The 20,119-nt window shown below is 51.4% G+C and overlaps 1 protein-coding gene across 1 annotated transcript in view; it reads left to right on the forward strand.

Moving 5' to 3' along the window:
• The window catches only part of PIK3AP1 (phosphoinositide-3-kinase adaptor protein 1), a 140,662-nt gene that overhangs the window by 111,590 nt on the left and 8,953 nt on the right, over nucleotides 1-20,119 (forward strand). Inside the window, exons 9-13 of the mRNA XM_004701036.3 lie at nucleotides 3,147-3,242; nucleotides 4,127-4,324; nucleotides 5,688-5,753; nucleotides 8,878-9,083; nucleotides 12,823-12,895. Coding sequence (XP_004701093.3) covers nucleotides 3,147-3,242; nucleotides 4,127-4,324; nucleotides 5,688-5,753; nucleotides 8,878-9,083; nucleotides 12,823-12,895 — 639 coding nt within the window. The remainder of the gene's footprint in view (nucleotides 1-3,146; nucleotides 3,243-4,126; nucleotides 4,325-5,687; nucleotides 5,754-8,877; nucleotides 9,084-12,822; nucleotides 12,896-20,119) is intronic.

Consider the following 20,119-nt stretch of genomic DNA (forward strand, 5'->3'; position numbering starts at 1 on the left):
TCTCCCGGAGCTGCAGATTCAATGCCATCCTTTGAAATAAATTCTTCTGCAGGGAGGGGCATCACCACACTTTTCTGTAGCACCCAAATCTTCAGAGATCTCTTCCTGAGGGCAAGCAATGAGCAGAGCCATGTTACAAGAACGAATTGTTTTTAGGTTGGGGCTAGAATTAAGTGTGAGTCCCAAATCCACTCATATATCTATGGTTTATATATGTGTCTGGTTTATTTTAGAGACATCATTGCCATTTCATGATAGAGAACATTATAAATCATCCCCCTGGGACATAAGCTATAGTATCCTTAATTTAGTCAATGGTATATAATTTAAAACACTGTTGAGAAAGAGAACTATACAAGTATAGGCCAGCTTTAGACGGCAATCCATGAGTTGTTGACTTATACAGATTAAACTCTTTCAGTGATTGAATACTATTTACACAAACAGTAGGGGCTGGTGATAGGGCAAAACTTTCAGTAGCACTTAGTCACAGAGGAAGAACCATGCCAATGAGATTAATACATGTCAGAAGAAAGCAAGGAGGGCGTTAAAAGCAAATACATATTGGTCCCAAGACCATTCATCGAGTGACCGCAAAGCACAGGACCTGAACCAGTCTCATCACCAGCAATACCATGGCCGTGGGACAGCAGCCTTCTGCTGCTTCTCACACTAGCCTCTCCGCCGTAAGCCCAGGGAGTATGTCAGTTCCATAAATCTACTCTAAGTGGGTTCAAGGCAAAGTTCAGTTCACTTGGTGGGGTTTAAAACCCACATCATATAATACTTTAGTCTTGTGATTGTATTTCTTTTCATTCCCTTTTAACTTTTCACTTTGAACTACTTTTAGACTAAGGCAAGAGTTGCAAGAATATTAGAATTTCTGTTTACCTTTCACCCAAGCCGCTGCCACGGAGTCGTCTCCAGCTCACAGCGGGTTCCTGAGGCGTTGTAAATCTCCCTGAGACCACACAGACGCACCTCTGCTCCCTGGGGAGCAGCTCATAGTTTTGAATCGCTGACCTTGCCCAATTCTTACCTGATAGTACCTAAAATGGGCATATAGCCATAGTACAACAGTCAAAGTCTGGAAATGGGCATTTGTATAACATTACAAACTACGCTACAGATACTTTAAAGAGCACTAGTCAGTTATTTTATAGAATATTCCTCAATTTGAGTTTATCTGATACTTCCTATGATTGCACTGAGCTTATGAGGGTCTGTGGGCTGTGCAGGGTGCTTCCTGTTATGCCTCACACTTTCCGCATGTCCGTACTGAATGTATCGATGGGTGGATGGATGCTTGAGTCTCTTTCAGGAAAAGTTGCCAAACCTGGGCGACTGTACAACTGAACTGCACCACAGCGCGAAGGCAGGATGGTGCTTCCTGAAAGAACTGGGAGCCAGCATATGACCCAGCAATCCCTTTGCTCAGTGTAATACCATAACGAAACAGGGAACACAGCATGAGCAGATACACGCACACCCACCGTCATCTTCATCTCAGCACCAGTCATGATAGCAAGAGGAAGAAGGGATACTTACATGTGGGTTCCTGTGTACAATGGAATATTACGCATCACTGCCGAATGATGATGAAGCTGAAACTTGTCACGACATGGATGGATGTGGAAGACATTATTACGCTTAGTGAAGTTAGTTAAACACAAAGGGACACATTTCGTAGGTGGCCACTGTTTTAAAAATGTGAAAATAAAAGTTATACTAAAAGAAAGAAACTTTGAGGACTCTTGGGCATGCGATGGGATAAGAGAGGAGAAGGAGTCGGGCAGAGGGGAAGGCAGGTGCCAGCCTGGTGAAAGGAAGGTCATACCCCACAAAGGGGAGAGAGGCAAACCTGGGGTGCAGGGCATGCTAACGGCAGGGCTGATACGTTGTTAAAGTTGTAGACTATAGAAGTGATGATCTGATAGGTCAACCCTTCCTTAGTGGATACATGATCTGATAGGTCAACCCCTTCATAATCAAGTTAAAAGAGAGAGACAATATATAGCATTTCAGCTAAATTTGGTACATACATTTCAGCTCAAAGTAATGAAGGCCAGGAATTTCTACAGGTTGAGATAAATTGGGAACTACACAGTGTCTAAATCAATTAACTCTACATAAAATGAAAAAGTATCAGTCATATAAAAATGTAATATGGTTAAGAGATTGAGTTAAAAGGTAAACAAAAGCAAAATGACGTAAACATGTAATAACAGCGGTTCTCAACCTGTGGGTCGAGACCCTTTGGGGGTTGAACGACCCTTTCACAGGGGTTGTCCTGATTCATAACAGTAGCAAAATGACAGTGATGAAGTAGCAATGAAAATAATTTTATGGTTGGGGGGTCACCACCACATGAGGAACTGTATGAAAGGGTTGAGGCACGAGGAAGGTGGAGAACCACTGCTATAATATAAATCAGTAACCTAATTAAAATGTAGGCATATTGCTCTGGAAAAAAAAAAGACAAACCATCTAAGGTGCAGCTATTGGTCTTTCCCTTTCTGGAGGAAAGGCGAGGGATGAAACAGAAACATTTAATCCCATAGACTGATGGACCTTGCAAACATCCGTCTCTACAGCCCCGAGACCCAAAGAACTAGGTAGTGCCCTGCAACCCCTGTCAACTACTCCGAGAAGAATCACATTAGGAGGCTCTGTGGAATGGAAGAAAAATATGGAACAAACTTAAAATCCTAGGAGAGACCAGGCTGACTGTGTGGAGAGAGCCCCTGCGGCTGGAGCCCTAGTCACCTTTCCGGTCTGGAGCTAACCTTACCCCACGTTAGCATAACCAACCATTTGCAATAAGCAGGGCAGCACCTCCCCGGGGACAGAATACAGACGTTCAGGAAAGGAGGAGGAGTACAAACAGGAAACACGGAGGACACGGGACATGTGGTGGCACATTGAGGGATTGCAGTGGATGAGTGGAAACAAAATGGGTGTGAATGATTGAATGTAAAACCAATGATCTGCTCTGTAAACCTTTACCCAATTTACAATGAAACATTAAAAAAAGGAAGCAAGCAAGCAAGCTTCCAAATCTTGTTATCTCCATCCATGGAAACCTCTTCACACGTTGCCTGTGTGGAAGAGCAGCATATCAATTCTTAATCCCCATTTCTTTCTAGATGTAGAAATGCTACAAGCCAGTGCATCCTCACAAAGGTCTGGAGACAGTTTCTCTTGGACCTCCAAGGACTCTATGATCCGACAGTTTTTAGAAGGTAAGTATAGGAGTGAGAAAGAAGCAAAGGAGGTAAAGAGAAATAAAACCACCTCCATTCATCCTTGTTGCAACCCTGGGAGCTGGGTACCAGCTTTCATGTTGCAATGAGAGAATTGGCTAGGAGAGGTAAAGTGATGTGCCCACAGGCATAGAGCCTGCAGTCGTGTCCCTGCTTTACCCACCGGGACACTCTGTTATCTTCTCCAGAGGAAATCCAGCTGTCCCCTACCTCCTTCCCAAAGGAACCATGTGGCAGTCTGGCCTCATCACTTGATCAGCACTCATTACCAGACCATTAGTCTATGGGGAGCACTGGTGTCTAAAGAAGAGCGTACGTTTGGGCAAAGCATTTTAACCCTCAAGACCCCAACACGAGAGTGTTGGCTGTGCTGACTGACTCCATAGCATTGTTAGGAGATCAAAGGGGATAATCTAGTTAGAAGAGTGCTTGGTAGTGGGGAAGTCCTCTGGTACAATTTGCTATGGTCATCTGGAATGATGGGGAAGAAGATGCTGGAACTGTTGGTGGGGAGGACTCCAGGACATCCGTACACTGCTGCCCAAGCACTGGGGGCAAGAGTGGCAGAAGAGGGATGGGGGTGAGGGTAGTCTTAACCACCCTGAAGCCTTTTGGGCAATGCCATCTTTATTCCTAATTGTGATAAGATGAATAACAGAATCCCAGCAGAAAAACCAATATTTCAGAACCTTGTGTTCACTGTCCTTTGCAGCAGAGCAGTGGTGAATCAAGGAGGTACCTCAGCAGCTGCATGGACTTCTGATGAGAGTATACAGGAGATGGGGGCAGGGGATGGGAGGAATCCCAGCAGCCACCCGTTCTTTTGACCACCACTTTCATTTGACTTCCCCTCTGTCTCCTAGGCAGCAGTGTGGGGATGGCCCGTTTGGAGAAGGAGCTGCCCCAGCTTGGTCGGGATGAAGATGTTTACCACACGGTGGATGAGGATGACACCTTTTCTGTGGATGTGGCCAGCAGGCCCCCTGTTCCAGTACCCAGGCCAGAGATGGGTCCTCCTGGTGCTCACCAGCTGCCCGACAATGAGCCGTACATTTCTAAAGGCAAGTGGCTGGGGCTAATGCCCAGTAGGGTCTTCAGAGCTACTCAGCCGGAGTTCCCTATGTCCCTTAGCTGTATGGTCCTGAATGGTCTCTAAGGAGCCCCAGGAGACAATGGCCTTGGCTCAGGGCAGATTCTGTAGCTAGATGAGGGCAGTGACCCCACGGAGCTCCAGCCTTTTCAGAGGCATTGACAAAGAGATTTCCCCTCTCCCCAAGGCAGAGCCAAGAAGCGAACCCAGGACATCTTAATCATCCTCTCATCCCACTACTAGGTGACCATCGTTTCAGTCCATTGGAGCAGGGCACTCATTTTACTTGTTCCACTGCCCAGAGTTCTCTTAGGACGCTTGTTGTCGTGTTAAGTGGCTCTTCCTTTAATTCTCCAGCATTGGGATGGCCTTGGCTAGGCTTGGGTGTGTGGATATTCCGAGCACGTGTCCTTGTTCATATTATCCTTTTCTTTGATGATCTCCCATACCAGGGTTCTCAAACTTTTAAAATAGGGGGCCAGTTCACTCTCCCTCAGATCGCTGGAGGGTCAGACTATAGTTTTATAAAAAACACTATGAACGAATTCCTATGCACACTGCACATATCTCATTTTGAAGTAAAAAGACAAACAGGGCAAAAACACCCGGGGGGCCGGATAAATGTCCTCGGCGGGCCGCTTGTGGGCCACGGGCCGTAGTTTGAGGACCCCTGTCCCATACACTGATCAAGTCTTCCGCTGGCCTTGACTGTCTAGGTTTGGTGGACTGGCTATTTGGTTCCTCTTCATTGGATAATCCCCACCCTTCCTTCTCAGGAGCCTTGGTGGTGTAGTGGTTATGTGTTGGGTTGCGATCCTCAAGGCTGACTGCTTGAAACCACCAGCCGCTCCCTGAGAGAAAGACAGGGCTTTCTACTCCTGTAAACAGCTCGTTTTGGAAACTCAAAGGGAGCAGTCCTACCCTGCCCTATAAGGTCGCTATGGGTTAGGACCGACTCGATGGCAGTGAGTTCGGCTTTTTGTTGTTGGTTGACTTTTCCTTCTCATTAATTATCTCTCTCTCTCTTATTCTTAAGAAAACATTTCCTTGTGATGTGAGACAAAAGTTTAAAGAGCAAACTGGCTTTCTCTTCAACAATTCGTACCCATTTTGTTTTGTGACATTGATTTCAACCCCACTCTTTCCACTTCCGTTTGTTTACCATTTATGTTTCCTGTTTTCCTCTTTTTTGTTCTCTCTTTCTGGACTCCTAGCATGGATTCACTGTGGATGTTGTTTGTACATTATTTTGACTGTCAATGTGCAAAATACATAAGGGCCATTTAGAAAGAGGCCTGATTTGACTTTTACTCCGAATGTTCTTTATCTTACAGTGTTTGCAGAAAAGAGCCAAGAGCGGCCTGAGAATTTGTATGTTTCCTCGGAGAGCATCCGGAAAGGTAAGTCAGCTGTCTGGTTCCCAGAATCCTTTCTTAGGCGTTACCTGCTGTGTGGAAGAGGCAGGTGATGGTCCATCAGTGAAGACTACACATCCCACTGTAGAACGGGAGGCGAATGCTGACTCTCCGCTGATCCTAATGATAAAGGGAGGGAACAGGAAGTTAAGGCACCCTAGAATATGCCCCTGGATGGGTGCAAATGGGCATCATGCCAGGTTGCTAGCCAACAGGTTGAAGGTTCAGGTCTACCCAGAGGTGACTCAGAAGAAAGGCCTGGTCATCTACTTTGGGGAAAATGAGCCATTGAAAATCCTGTGAGGCACAGCTGTCCTGGGACCCTAAAGGGGTTGTCAGGAGTTGGAGTCCATCCAGTGAGACCTGCATTTCAGGGGGACCGTGGTGTTTGGGTGGTGGAGTCCCCACCTTCCATGTGTGCAACGAGGGTTCAATTCCTATAAACCTCACCTGCGGGCACCATCTGTCTGCCAGTCGGGACTGCGTATCCCTCTGAAGCAGAAGCATTCTCAGCAGAGCTTCCAGACAGAGATGGACTAGCAGGAAAGACCCGGAGACCTGCTTCTGCAAACCAACCAGCTCGCCCCTTACTGGATCATGATGATGCCGTCTGCAGCTGGGCGTGGGGATGGCGAGGACCCGGCCTCCTTGCACTCATCGTGTCTGGGGTTGCCACGATCGGGGGTGGCTCCGGCGCCGCTGACAATAACAACAGAGTATTGTGTAAGCTGGTCAGACAAACGATGCTCTCACACCAGAAGAAGGTGTTCGTACAGCCCACAGAGTGCCATGTACACAGAGATGGATGCCAACAGGATGGAAGTGGGCAGCTCTCTCTCTCACTGTCCAGCCCTCTCTGTTGTAGACGAACTCCCTTGCTGGCTAACCCAAACTTGAACTCAACCTTTATTTCAGAAACAGTTTATTGGCCACCAGGGAACCCTACAGATGCCCCGTTTTTCTCTTAAAAAAAAAAAAAAGACAACAGTGCCTTGTGTTTTTCCTTCCTCCACTTGATTAATTCCTGAGTGCTAAATAACAGAGTTGGGTTGCTACCTTCAAGGCCAGCTGTTCAAAACTGCCAGCTGCTCCTTGGGAGGAAGATGAAGCTTTCTACTCCTGTGAAGAGTTAGTCTCAGAAACCCATGGGGCCAGCTCTACAGGGTCTCTGTGCGTCAGAGTGGACCCGATGGCAGTGAGTTGAGTTTTTAAATAGAGGCATTTCGTATCATCCCTGGTGATTCTTTTGAAAAGTAGTGGTGACATTATGTAAGCATTTCAAGACACCCTAAGTCGATGCCCCTGGGAGCCGCAGTCCAGACAAGAAACAGTATTGCATTGGGCAGACCTGCTGCACAAGACCACTGAGAAGTGTTCAGGGGCAAAGGTGTCATCTTGAGGGCTCAGGTGCACCTGGCCCCAGCCCGGGTAATTTTCAGTGGCCTTAGATGCATGTGGAAGCTGGACAGTGAGTAAGGAAGACCACAGGCAGACCGGTGCGTTTGCATGATGGTGGCCAACAAACACAGGAACAGTCTGTCTTGGGAGATGTACAAGCAGAATGCTCCTGAGGAGCGAGGGCTGGGAGGGTGGCGCAGGGCGGCGCCATCTTGTTCTCTTGTGCATACACAGTCACTGTCAGCCAGACTGACTGGGTGGGACCTAACAACGACCAAAACCTTTGGTTGTGATGGATTGGAATCGGTTGGTTTTGCATCATTTTGTGTCCCAACAGCCTGATCACCCAATATCATTACAGACTGCCTTGAAAGGGGCAAACCTACAAAAAGCGTACGTGTGTATATACGTGTGTGTAACCAGAGGAGAAAGTGGTTGGGCTGAATGGTAGCTCAGCTTCTTTGAGGCTGGCTTTCCGTCCCCATCGGGAAACCTTCTGCCCTTTTCCTTCCTGATAACTTCCTGAATACAGTGCTCAAATGAAGTCCTGCCGGGGAAAGGTAGAATCAAAAATTAGCCCGGCATGCAGTGGGCAGTAAAATGCCAAACTGCCTTCCTGTGCCCAAATCACCCCCATCCCATCCTAGCTCCCTCCCCCAGGGAGCCTTAGTACAGCTGAGTCTCAGCCTAGGGGTGGGGGTTCACGTCACACTTTTTCTGGACTCTCCAAAGCAGAGAACCAGGAATGTGTCAAGTGGAAGACTTGACCAGTGTTGGTCCTGGAACAACCCAAGGAGATGACTCAGGACCCAGTTTATACCTGATGGTAAAGGCCTCGAGTCCTGAGTCAGTTGGCATTCCAGGCTCCACTGGCACACCATGCCCATCAGCCTGTAGTCACTGCACCGTGTGCTGCTTGGAGACAGTGAGGGTGGGAAGGCCTGGAGAAGGATCCCGAGCACGCTCCTTTCCCTGTCATCTCTTCTGGGAGGGGACTTTAGACTCTCAGCTGGCAGGGACTTTGCCTGTCAAGGGACATTAGGCAATGTCTGGAGACACAGCTGGGTAAAAGCCAGGTTTGCTGCTAACCATCTTATAATGCAAAGGAAGGAGCCTGCGCAGTGAATTACCCGGCCACACTGCCAGTAGCCAAGACTGAGAAATGTAGGCTGACCGACTGCTCAGTAATTGAAGCGTAGGACAAAAGTTCCCAGACTTACATGGCCTACTGCCCCCTTTTCAGCGATAAAACTCTTCAGTGCCCCCCCTGCTGGCCATTAACAACCTTTGTTGTTAACCCACTGGGCCACCAGGACTCCTTCAAGTGTGATAGACCGAAATGGTTAGGTCCTCTCCTCTCCCCGGGCTCTGCCATCTGCCCTCCTTCTGGCTGCCTCCTGTTACTGTCCATCTGAGGCACGGTCCCTCGAACTTGTGACCAAACTCGTCGCCCTCCGCCCCATCAGCTCTGCTAAGGTGACCAGACGTCCCACTTTTTAACAATTTTCCCCGCGTTTAAAAAAAGTCCTGATTTTTGGAAAGAATGCACGACAAGCTAGGGTAGACAGTTTTCGGCTGCCATGTGGCTATTTCGCCAGGATATGAGTTTTATCAATGGCGTCCCACTTTCCCGATGTGAAAATCTGGTCACCTTAGCTCTGCTGAGTTTTGCTTCTCTCTCTCTCTCTCTCTCTCTCTCTCCCTCTTCTAGAGCCACCTGTCAGACCGTGGCGGGATCGGCCCCAGTCGAGTATATATGACCCTTTTGCCGGGATGAAAACGCCAGGCCAGCGGCAGCTCATCACCCTCCAGGAGCAGGTGAAACTGGGCATCGTCAACGTGGACGAAGCCGTGCTCCACTTCAAAGAGTGGCAGCTCAACCAGAAGAAGCGCTCCGAGTCCTTTCGCTTCCAGCAGGTAACCGGCTCGGGTGGCATTCGATACACTGTTTCTCCCCAGGACTGTCGGCCCTGGGGGTGCTGGTCTTGTTTACTGCTGGAACCAAGCACCTGTGGCCGTGCCTGGGAATGTTTGCTTGTCATTGTGAGTGTGTGTGTGTGTGTGTGTGTGTGTGTGTGTGTGTCTGTCCGTCCCTGTAGTCTGTAACAGCACAGCTCGCTGACCAACAGCTGGAGAATTTCTGGGGTTGCCATGAGGTGGGGGACCAGGGACGGAGACTGAGCTGTCAATGCAGGCTGCCCCGTGGCCGCCCCGTGGCTGGCCCTATAGGTTCCACCTCCCAGCTTTTCTCTGTGCAGGGTCCTGCTCTCTGCTCCGGGGGCAAGTCTCCCACAGAACCAGCACTCTTTACACCTCAAAGACAACTTGAAACCCTCCCAAGAAATGCTAAGGAAGCATAGTAGGTTATAGTTTAAAAAAACGCTCCAATTAAAACACAGTGGGTGGGGGGAGGGGGGGAGGGGCAGCCATTTCCGTATAACAGCCCTCTGACCCCAGGTCAATTCCCAGTCCTCTCGGCCCTCGCTCGGGTTTCTGAGCTTGTCCATCTCTGTGGAAGCAGCCAGCCTCATTTCTTCCGTGGATTGGCTGGTGGGTTTGGACTGCCATCCTCTGGGTAACAGCCCAGCACCCAGTACAAAGAGCCCTGTACTGGGCGGGTCACTCCAAGGACAGTGGTTTGTGGGAAAAAGATGGGGCGGTCTGCTCCCATAAAGCTTTCTAGTTTCAGAAAGCTTTGAGATCAGTGCTAGCCCGTCCAATAGGCCCGCTCCACTGGACGGGAGTGGGTGGGTTTGTAAATACAAAGGCAAAGCTCTGGATGGGGCCACGCCTGTCCCTCCCAGGTTAGGCTACCTCTTGGGAGAGTCTGGGGTTTGAGTGCTGAGTATCAGAGGACATCTGGCGGTATCTGTACATTTAAGGGTGGTTGTTTTGTTTATGAGCTTGTACTCATGCACTACATGCATAATTAAAAACAACCAAAACAGCTCCAAGGAGCCTTACAGAGCACATCCCTAGTGCAACTCCTTCCCCTGGAAACACAGGAACTTGGCCCCAGAGAGAGTTAAGGGACATGTCCCAACTCACTCAATCTGCCAAGCAGAGTCAGGTCAGGGGCTCTTGCTTTTCCCTCCACCTCCTCAGTGCTGTACCCGCCCACCCCACCTCCCGCCACCCCCAGTAGGGTGTGTTCTGTCTTCCCTTACAGGAGAACTTGGCTACGCAGCTTTGGGAGGTGGGGGACAGCGCTCACTTATGGAGAGCCTGGATGGGAGATGGGAGATGGGAGCTGGGTTTCCTTGGGTGGGTGAGGCAGGTAGATCAAGGAAGCAGCTCCTAATGGTGTTTGTGGGATTTTGCCTGCAGGGTGCTGGGCACCGGTCAAGTGCAGAATAGATGCCCTCGCTTTTGCTCCTTAGAGAACGTGTGAAATACATGCTCTCCCTCCCGTTTTGCAGAGAACCGCGGCTCAGGGGGGTGAGGAGGCAGTTAGTCAGCTCTTTCTCACCTCAGAGCCCTGCTGCCTGCTTAGTGCTCCTTCACACGGGGTCACCCAGCCCCAGCCCCAGCCCCAGCCCCCTCGGAGGAGGGAAGGCACACTGGAGGAGGAAGGCAGACATTCAGGACCCGCCGCATGTAGGCGGCCCCGCAGGTGGCCATCCTGTTGAGTAGCCTTGGCTCAGTTGAGTTTTCTTTCCTTTTTTGTTTATCTTTTCTCTCCTTGCTGAGTTGAGTGACCACGTGGGACAGCAAAGCGTAGCCAAGGGTTCTGGCGCCACACTGCCTGAGTTCAAACCCTTTGCCAGCTACATGACCTTGGGCTCTTGGGTGCTTCTGCACCCTCAGCTTTGAAACGTGAAGGGAGGGCACTAGAGGAGCCAGCCTGGCCCGTAGTACGGACATTATAAAGGTTCACTATAGGTAGCCGTGTCTTTCTGTAACTATATCCAGGAGGCTTCCTCCTCCTCTGTGCTCACAACGGGTGAGCGTATCTGCCAGCTGGGGTTCATATCCAACATGGCGTAGCCCCTGGGAGCTGGCTGGCAGTGTTCTGTGCCTGGCCGCCTCTTAGTGGTTCCTGAACGCCCCACAACCACCATCACCACCACCTCCAGGGGCAGGGGGAGCTGGGGACTGTTCGTGGAGTGGCCTCCCTGCCCACTCCTGTCACCTCCGTCCCCGCCCACAAGGGACACGGCTCAGGCTTCCCTCAGCCACTTCTTGTGAAGATGGCTCTTGAATGCATGTCTTCAGCCCCCCCACCCCCACCCCCACCCCACCCCAGGTGCCCTTGACCCTGCAGCAAATCCAACAACAAAGCAGCACTCCAGGCTGCTTCCCTCTCCAACTCGTCTGCTTCTCTTTGCCTCCATTACCTTCCAGGGACAGGTTCCGTCGTCAGATGCCTCCGTGTCCAGTTAGGTGCATGCCTGGCCCTCTTGCATCTCCTCTTTCATTCCAGTCCCCTAGCCACACTCCACAGGAGCCCTGGGTGGCCTAGTATGTACGGGTTGGGCTGCTAACTGCAAGGTCACCAGTTCTAAACCACCAGCCACTCCTCGGGAGAGAGATGGGGCTTTCTACTCCTGTAAAGAGGTGCAGTCCAGGAAGCTCACAGGGCCAGTTCTCCTCTGCCCACTAGGGTTGCTATGAGTCAGCACGGACTCGCTGGCAGTGAGTTCGATTCGGTGTTGTGAGTGACACCCCTATCCGGCATTATCACTTACATCTGGGCAGCTTACCTCGCAGTCTGCAGGTGGGTCTGCAGGAGGGGACTGCAGTCTGTCCCCTCCAGTGTGTCTCCAAGCTGCGAACAACTCACAACTTTTGAGTGTTTCCCTCCTATTTCTTGGACAAAACTCGGTCCCCCTCAGCCTAGCAGGGACAAACCGACAAACCTTTCCAGCCCAACCATCTGAGACTCCCCTCACCTGGTCTTTCTACTCCATCCATTCTTCTCTGAGGCTTTGTCCCTAGATGACTCAGACACCTGTCTTGGAGGTTATCGCTGCTTATTAGTTAAAAGAACAACAGATCTTGACCCTTACACCTCTCACTCAGACTCACTGTCACAAGTCAATCCTGATTCACACTGACCCAACCCGACAGGGAGAATAGAACTGCACCCTCTGGGTTAACAAGGCATCCGTCTTGATGAGAGCCAAAGCCTCATTCTTCTCCTGAGAAGCAGTGGGTGGTTTTGAACTGCTGACATTGAAGTTAGCAGCCCAACTTGGAGGAATTCTTTTGAATGTTCCCAGACTAAAGAAATCACCACCGGCTCCTACCAAACAACACAGAAAACCCCAGGGAAAGGGCTAGGTGCCACTCTCTTCTGGCGAAGGGTGGGGAGGTCCTCATGGCTTCCTGCAAAATATATGGGGAGTGTGAGTTTACTTTGTGCCCTTTTCCCGGAAAATCCCCTCTGAATTTCTTTTGGTTCGCAAACACAGGTAATGTCGGCAAAGCAGGGCGAGCACACTCTGGGAAAGCAGAGTGCTTATGCTTGGATCTCGGGGGCGGGGGTGTGTCAGGGGGAACTGATCCTGCATGGCACCTCCTGCCCAGGTTGAAGATGGGATTGCAGTGTGATGGGTCTTGCAAACAGCTTGAAATCAGCAAGAAACCCAAGGGCCCTTGGGGCATCATGCTGAGGTCTACTTTCAAAATGAGCGGTGTTTTTTCCCCCCTGCAGGAAAACCTTAAGCGGCTAAGAGATAGCATCACGCGGAGACAGAGAGAGAAGCAGAAATCAGGAAAGCAGACAGGTATGAGCATCCGCTGGAGACATTACCGTGTGGACCTTTGCTTCTTTCTGTTGCCCCTGACGACCCTTTCTGCTGTGGCCTCAGTGGGCAGCCTGCCTGTCCAGCACCTGTCACTCTGCGTGCAGTCTGCACCCCCACCGGACTGTGGGGGCCTTTGGAGAAGAGCTTTTGTCTTGTGTGTCTTCTGAATGTCAAGTACCCGGACCCTGCCATGCCCAGATGAATGAGTGAGTGAGTGATGATTGGGACCAGCCACACTCCACCGCCACCCACTCAGAGAAGCGGAGAATGCTTTCTCCCCAAGCATCTGACTGTCCCCTTGGCATCTAGGAGGATGTGTTACCTGAGCAGAGAAAGGGGGAATGTCTTTTACTCAGTGTCTGGCTCTACCTTGCTTGAGAATCACATCAGAGGTGCCTGGCCCTCACCTGGCTGCTGGCACCCAGGACCCTGAGCCATGGAGCTGTGGGGGTATGTTGGCAGGGCTACGAGTTCCAGGTGTGCACTGTAGGTCAAACCCGCTTCTCCCTGAGGCCCACCCTCCCCCGGTGCCACCCATGTGGTACCCCCATCCCTTGAGCATAAGAGGTTGGAGTTTGTACACCTCTGGCGTGGTGGGGCTCTGGGCTTTACCAAGCGGGTCATTTGTAGCAAGAGGAGCCATCAAGCAGGGCTTTCCCCACTGCGTCAAAACTTCCTCCACAGCTTGTCCTGCCTCTGCATAATCCCCTGGGCTCAGGCTGCCGTTCCTACTCAGACTTTCCGTGGACCTGGGCAGGCTGATCCCATGACAACATGCTGATCCCCAGACAGGCCTGCTTCCTGCTATAGGATCCTCACTCGGTTCCTCCCTTCCCACCTAGATGCAAATAACTGGGCTGTAAGAGCCAAGGGGGGCAGCCCCTTCTCTCTAAAGCCCTCTTCCACTGGTTCATTGTTTTTGCCTCAGTCAGAGTTCTCTATAGAAATAGGTCAGTAAGCCACTCCGCACCCTCCCACCCCCCAGACACATGAAGGGGCTTCAAAACGCTTGTGGAAATTTTCAAATATCTTTTGATTCCATGTTTCCATGAGCTTTTTGAAGCCCCCTGGAGTATCCTTTCATGTGCTTATTGGTACCACTGCTCTGGAGAAGTGTCTCTTCAAGTCTTGGGGTGCTCCGTCTGTCATTGAAATGTAGAGCTTCCAATGACCTTTTAAAAATAAAAACCAGTTGGCACTACTCCCTTACTCCAAACTCACTAGGAGCCCCGGGAGCTCCTCACCTATCAATCCTAGCTCCTCACCTTGGCCTGTGGAGCCCTGCGTGATGTGACCCGAGCTCACCCCCAGTCTCCCCTGCCATCCCGGGCTCCCACCACAACTTGCTTCTTTGGGGGCTCAAACGAGGCGAGCACATGCTTCCCTCGGCCCTCCCTCCCGTGGCAGGTGCTGTTTCCCATGCTTTTCCTGCATCTGCCCGGGACTTCACCCTTCAGAGCTCAGCTCTCAGCGAGGCCTCCGCCGCCAGTCCATCCTATCCCATCGTTGCCCGTCTTTGCAGGGCACTCCTCGTGCTCTGGAATCGTCTTACGTTTCTGTTCCTTTGGCCCAGTGAATGCTCCCTCCTAGACTGTAAGCTCCACAAGGACAAGAAGTCATCTGATTCGCGCCCAGCTCATCCCCAGGGAAAGCCCAGTACCTTGACGGTACTCAGGCGCTCCATGCTTTCCATGACAGGCGTGGTGTGCCGCCCCTCAGTCATTCCAGAACGACGTCCAAAGTGCAGGGCACCCTCCCCTCCCCAGTGCAGACCTGTCAGACCCCGTCTTTGCCCTGGAGCAGTGGACGAGGTAGTGGTCATGTTATTTGTCGAGGTCTGGGTTTCCCTGCACTGGGGCTGCTGTGGCTTCCTTCCGTTGCCCTGTCCCTGCATGCCTAGCACAGAATGGTGCAGGTGGTGGCAGCCCAGTGAAGGGTCCAATGGTTCCATCCACAGCAGGTGGTGGGGGGAAGTGCAGAGCTGGGCACTGCTTTGCTCTGTCAGGCACCAGGTCCCCTTGAGTTTAGGTCCACTCTCAGGCAACTGGACGTAACAAGTGAATGTTAATGACTTTAAGTGTTTGGGGAAGAGAGAGTAGAGGCTATCGCTACCACAGACAATCAGAGAGGTTGTCCTAAGACTTCAGCTTGGGTGTCTAGATTTTACATTGCTGCTGCTGCTGCCGCCACTGCCACCCAAGCCCACACTTGTCTGGCCTCGTAGTTGGGAGGAGGAGGACAGGGAGAAGGCTGAGAATCCGGTCCAAGCTCCGCACAGCCAGCCTTGGGTCCGATGCACAGCCAGCCTTGGGTCCGACGGGGGCTTTAAATGGGAGGATGGCTGAGTGCTTTTTTAAAAGCCAGAACACGTGAACCCAAGGAGAGAATTCTTGAGTAGATGAAGCGCTGCAGGCTGTAAGATGCAGGCAGCATCGAGAGGCCTGTGATTTGGTGGTGGCCCTGGTGCTTGAAGGTCAGGCCATTGTCGTGCTGGAAGTGCAGGTTCTTAGCCTGCAGCGCTCGAGAGCTGGGCTGATCAGGTGCCCTCCACGCCCTCCACCTGCCCATCTGACGGGCTCTGCTGGATGCCACTGGCCGCCATCATGAAGCCAGACAACATGCATACAGTAAGGTAGAGGGGAGTGGGCACAGGCCCTAGGGCCAGCAGGCTGGCATCAAATTCCAAGTCACTGTTCCCACCTGCTAACTGGAGAGACCACGAGCAACATGCTTCACGTCTCCACGCCTCCATCCGCACCAGCACAAAGACACAAATGAGCGTGTAGCCCATGGGGGTTGCTGTGAGGATGGAATGAGCTGGGGTGTCCATGGGGCTGCGCCCAGTGCCTGGCACACAGGAACACCGTGAAAGCACGTACCCTCACGGTGATACACAAGCTCTCAGGCAGGGCATCTAAGGGTGATGCATGGGGCAGAGACTCACGTTCCTGGAGTCAGCGTTTTGAAACGTAAGAGTTGATCCACAGTTAACCAGGCCTGAGTGTTTTATACATCCCTCCGGCTGTAGTTGGCATCAGAATGGTCAGTGTCTTAAATTTTTCCAAAGACACATACCTTCGTTTGTACCCCTTTCTCCCCAACCCCCACCCTCCCCAACAGCTATGCGAAAGCAAGTCACTTACCCGTGGGAGGGGATCCCAGGGGATCTGGTGGGGGTGGGGTGAGTGAGACAGGGAGGCAAAGGTGGGCCACCAAGTGCAGTTACTCCTGTGGCAGTTGGGCCTCCAGCTCACCAGGGACTCTGGGAGTCAGTCTTCACACCCGAGGCGTGGACACACCGTGTTCCAGCACTGTGGGTGGTGGCCTGCTGGGGGAGGAGCACACGTCCCTGGGCCACCACAGAAAGCCCCCGGCTGCTGACAGTGACAGCCCAGCCCTGTCAAAGGGAGGCCCAAGGGCACAAGAGCAGAGAGGGGCCTCACTGATGGCCGAGTAAATCTGACGTGTTTGGTGACCATTACAAAAATCCATGTATGTATTTAGTTACCTGATACTTTATCATGAACTGTTCCCAGGGTAGGAGCCGTGGTGCTGTCCCGGTGATGCGTTGGGCTGCAATCCTCCAGCTCAGCAGTTCAAAACCACCAGCAGCTCCTCGGAAGAGAGGCAGGGCTTTCTACTCCTGTTACAGCCTTGGAAACCCACAGGGGACAGTTCCACCCTGTCCTTTGGGTCGCTATGCGTTGGCATCGACTCAATGGCAGTGAGTTGAGTTATTCCAAGGATGAGAGACCCTGGTGGCATAGTGGCTTAGGAGTTGACTGAACACCACGAGGTCTGTGGTTCAGAACCACCAACCATGCCTCTGGAGAAAGATGAGGCTTGATCTATTTTAAATAAACAAACAAACAAACAAATAAATAATAAGAAAGAAGAAAGAAAGAAAGTCATTAATTAGAATTTTAAAAGATTTAAAACCTCAGAAACTCAAAGGGGCAGATCTACGCTGCCCTCTAGGGTCAGGATGAGTCTGAATCGACTGGACAGCAGGGTGTGAGATGCTAGGGGTGAGGAGCCCTCCTGACACAGTGGGCTGAGCGCTGGGCTGCGAGCTGAAGGGTGTCAGTCTGAACCCACCGAGAGAGAGCGGGGAGGCCGTCTGCTCCCGTCAAGATTCACAGCCTCAGACACAGCTCTCCGTCCTGCAAGGTCCCTAGGAATCAGAGTTGACTGTGGGCAGTGGGTGGTCCAGGGGTGCTCCCACTGAATTCCTTGAGGTGCCTTCGGGCTGCTGTGTGTGTGTTTGCTAAAAGGGAGGTTGAGAGTGGGGCAGTGAGCAGGGAAGTGGGGTAGAGGAGGGGCATGGATTTGAAGCAAGCACACTCCTTGAAGTCAGGGTTCGGGGTAACTGACCAACACTCATTGCTATCAGGTCTACTCATGGTACCACTGGGGAGGTTCGATCCAGCACGCGTTAAGGCAAGTGCCAAGTACTTGGGCCACTTGGGGATTGATTCTCCATCGTAGTTCCTTGTGAAAATCAGCCCCCATATTGAGCTGCTGCTCCGTTATAGAAAAGACTTCTGCTTCACTAGAAACAGAGAGCCTTTGAGAGCCAGTGCACATGCTGGTATTGAGCAGAGGGGAAGTGAGGGTGGATGGTGTTTCTGCCTGATGGACTGTATCTAGAGCATACTCCGCATAAGACACAGGGACCGATTCTCTTCATTTGGAAACTTCGTTTGCCATAGGAAAGAGAAAAGAAGAAAAAAATCAGTGTTTTCTGTCATTTGGGTTAGCACAGCAAAGAGAATTAAAAACGAAGCATCTGCTCATGATCACTTGCTGAGGGAGGTGATCCGCCTTCCTGGAAGGGTGCAGAGCTGGGATGACCCCGGAAACTGAGGAAGGCTCGATTTCTGGCAAGACTGGTGACGTGGAGATGCTCGTACGCTTTTGAATGCCACGTCCCTACGGAAAAGATCCTATTTGTGTTTGGGGTGTGTCCGTGCGCAGTTCCGGCGGGACAGAGAGGAGCAGCCTGGGCCCCGGGGCCCTGGGGTTCTGATCCCTGTTCTGTCACTGAGTGGGTGGGTCCTTTATGACCTTGAGTGGGTCCGTTAGTCCCTCTGTGCCTCCTCTGCAGTCACCTGACGCTCGCCTAAGATAGAGGAATGGGAACAGAGCTCTCCGATAGTCATAGCAGTGGCCCTGGATCAAGGCCAACGTTGCCGGAGCTGGTTGGGTCCAAGAAGGACCGAAAGAAATGTCTTCAGGGCTTTGTTGGCCATTCCAGTGCTCTGGCCATGTACTGGTCAGTTTGTTAGAAAAACACCGGGGGCGGGGGTGGGGGGGTGGCGACGTGGAGATAATTATGACTCTTGTCATGGACCACTATTCAAAGAATATCAGGATTTTGGAGACCTTCAGACTTGGTTTGGAAACCGCTGACCCTCCTCTACTTTAAGCAGCCCCTCGGGGGGGACGAACGTCTGACTTCCTGACGACTCATGCTCGTCCGCTGAGATGTGGTGTGTTTCCCTTTACTTTGAAACGCTCGAAATGACCCTTCCTGGAAACAGATCCTTCATCACGGTTACCTTCCCTGGCAGTAGGTGCAGATTTTACTTATTTACACTTTTTTTTTTGCGGCTTTTAAATCATTGAAAATGCGTGAAGTCTTTGTTTTTGCCCTGAAGTAAGGCTGAATAAGAGCCATAAGACGCGCACAGGGAACGAGTCTTGTTTGTACCCAGGGACTGACTGCCCTTACAAGCATATTTTGCTTTGCTTCCTCATAGAACTGGCTGAGGGTAGAAAATGACCTCATTAAGGTTAACTAAAGTTAAGCAGATTAAGTGCCTTCCTTAAAAAGAGTCTTAGAATACTGCTAGGCCGGGTTCACACCCATGGGAGAGAGCGTGCACCAGGCTGGTAGTCTCTGCCTAAGGAGCCCTGTGCTTGAGGGGAGCTTCAGTACACAGCTGTAGCCCAGAGGGACCAAGGACTTGGGAATAGTGTGCATGGCACGAGGCCTTGGGCAGCTGGCTTAGACTTGAACCACCCACCAGAGCTGCATTGAGGTCCCCGGGTTGAGGAGAGCGTATGCCATTGCAAACCAACCACCTGCCGCTTTCCTGTTCTCCCTGCGGCACGGGCACGCTGAGTGTGACATGGACTACCCAGCCCTGGCACCTGCCGTGTTGATAGGCTCCCGTCTTGGCAGACCTCTGCCTTTGGCGCTCTGGACTCCCTGAACTTCCTGCTGCACCTTGCTGGTAGAAAGGTGGAGGTGGAGGAGGAAGTGGCACTGTGGCCCTAAAAGCACAGGTCCCCCAAGTCCCCAGAGCACCCGTTTTCTTGAGCCCCTGCCCCTGGTGTAGAGCGCCCTCTTACAGCAAGCAGAGCCTGTGACTGGAGCTCGGCTTCACCTGCCCTTGGTGTGTTTTCATCAGCAGGAGTCTCTCTGCTCACCGCACGCTGGGAGGAATCAAGATCAGCCACTGGGCGGGGCCCATCAAGGGAGGAGGCCTGCTCAGTGCTTTGTGGGGCAATGGCAGACCGTGTCCTGTGCTGTGGGGGCTGACCCCATTAGCCATCCTTAGGCTCATTCACGGGCCTGATGGACCTGCCATGACCGGCTCTCTCTGAGTCATTGCTGCCCATCATGGACCACCCACCCCTCACCCATCGTTTTACTTATTTATTTAATCATTTTATTGGGGGCTCATACAGCTCTTATCACAAGCCTGACATCCATCCATTGTGCCAAGCACATTTGTACATTTGTTGCCATCATCATTCTCAAAACGTTTGCTTTGTACTTGAGCCCTTGGTATCAGCTCCTCATCTTTCCCTCCCTCCCCCTCCCTCATGAACCCTTGATAGTTTATAAATTGTTATTTTTTCATGTCTTACACTGACCAGTATCTTTCTTCACCTACTTTTCTGTTGTCCATCCTCCTGAGAGGGGGTTGTATGTAGATCATTGTGATCAGTTCTCCCTTTCTCTCCCCACCTCCCTCTTACCCTCCTGGTATCGCTACTCTCATTATTGGTCCTGAGGGGTTCATCTGTCCTGGATTCCCTGTTTCAGCTCTTACCTGTACCTGTGTACATGCCCTGGTCTAGCCAGATTTGGAAGGTAGAATTTCACTGTCATTCTATTAAGGATCCAAGAAGCGGTTTGGAGTAATGACTAAGAACCCGGACTCTGGAATTTGGGCTCAAATCCACGCCCCC

Source organism: Echinops telfairi, unplaced genomic scaffold, assembly GCF_000313985.2.
Source record: "Echinops telfairi isolate 266 unplaced genomic scaffold, ASM31398v2 ScPeMD7_70;HRSCAF=299, whole genome shotgun sequence".
Taxonomy (NCBI): Eukaryota; Metazoa; Chordata; class Mammalia; order Afrosoricida; family Tenrecidae; genus Echinops; species Echinops telfairi.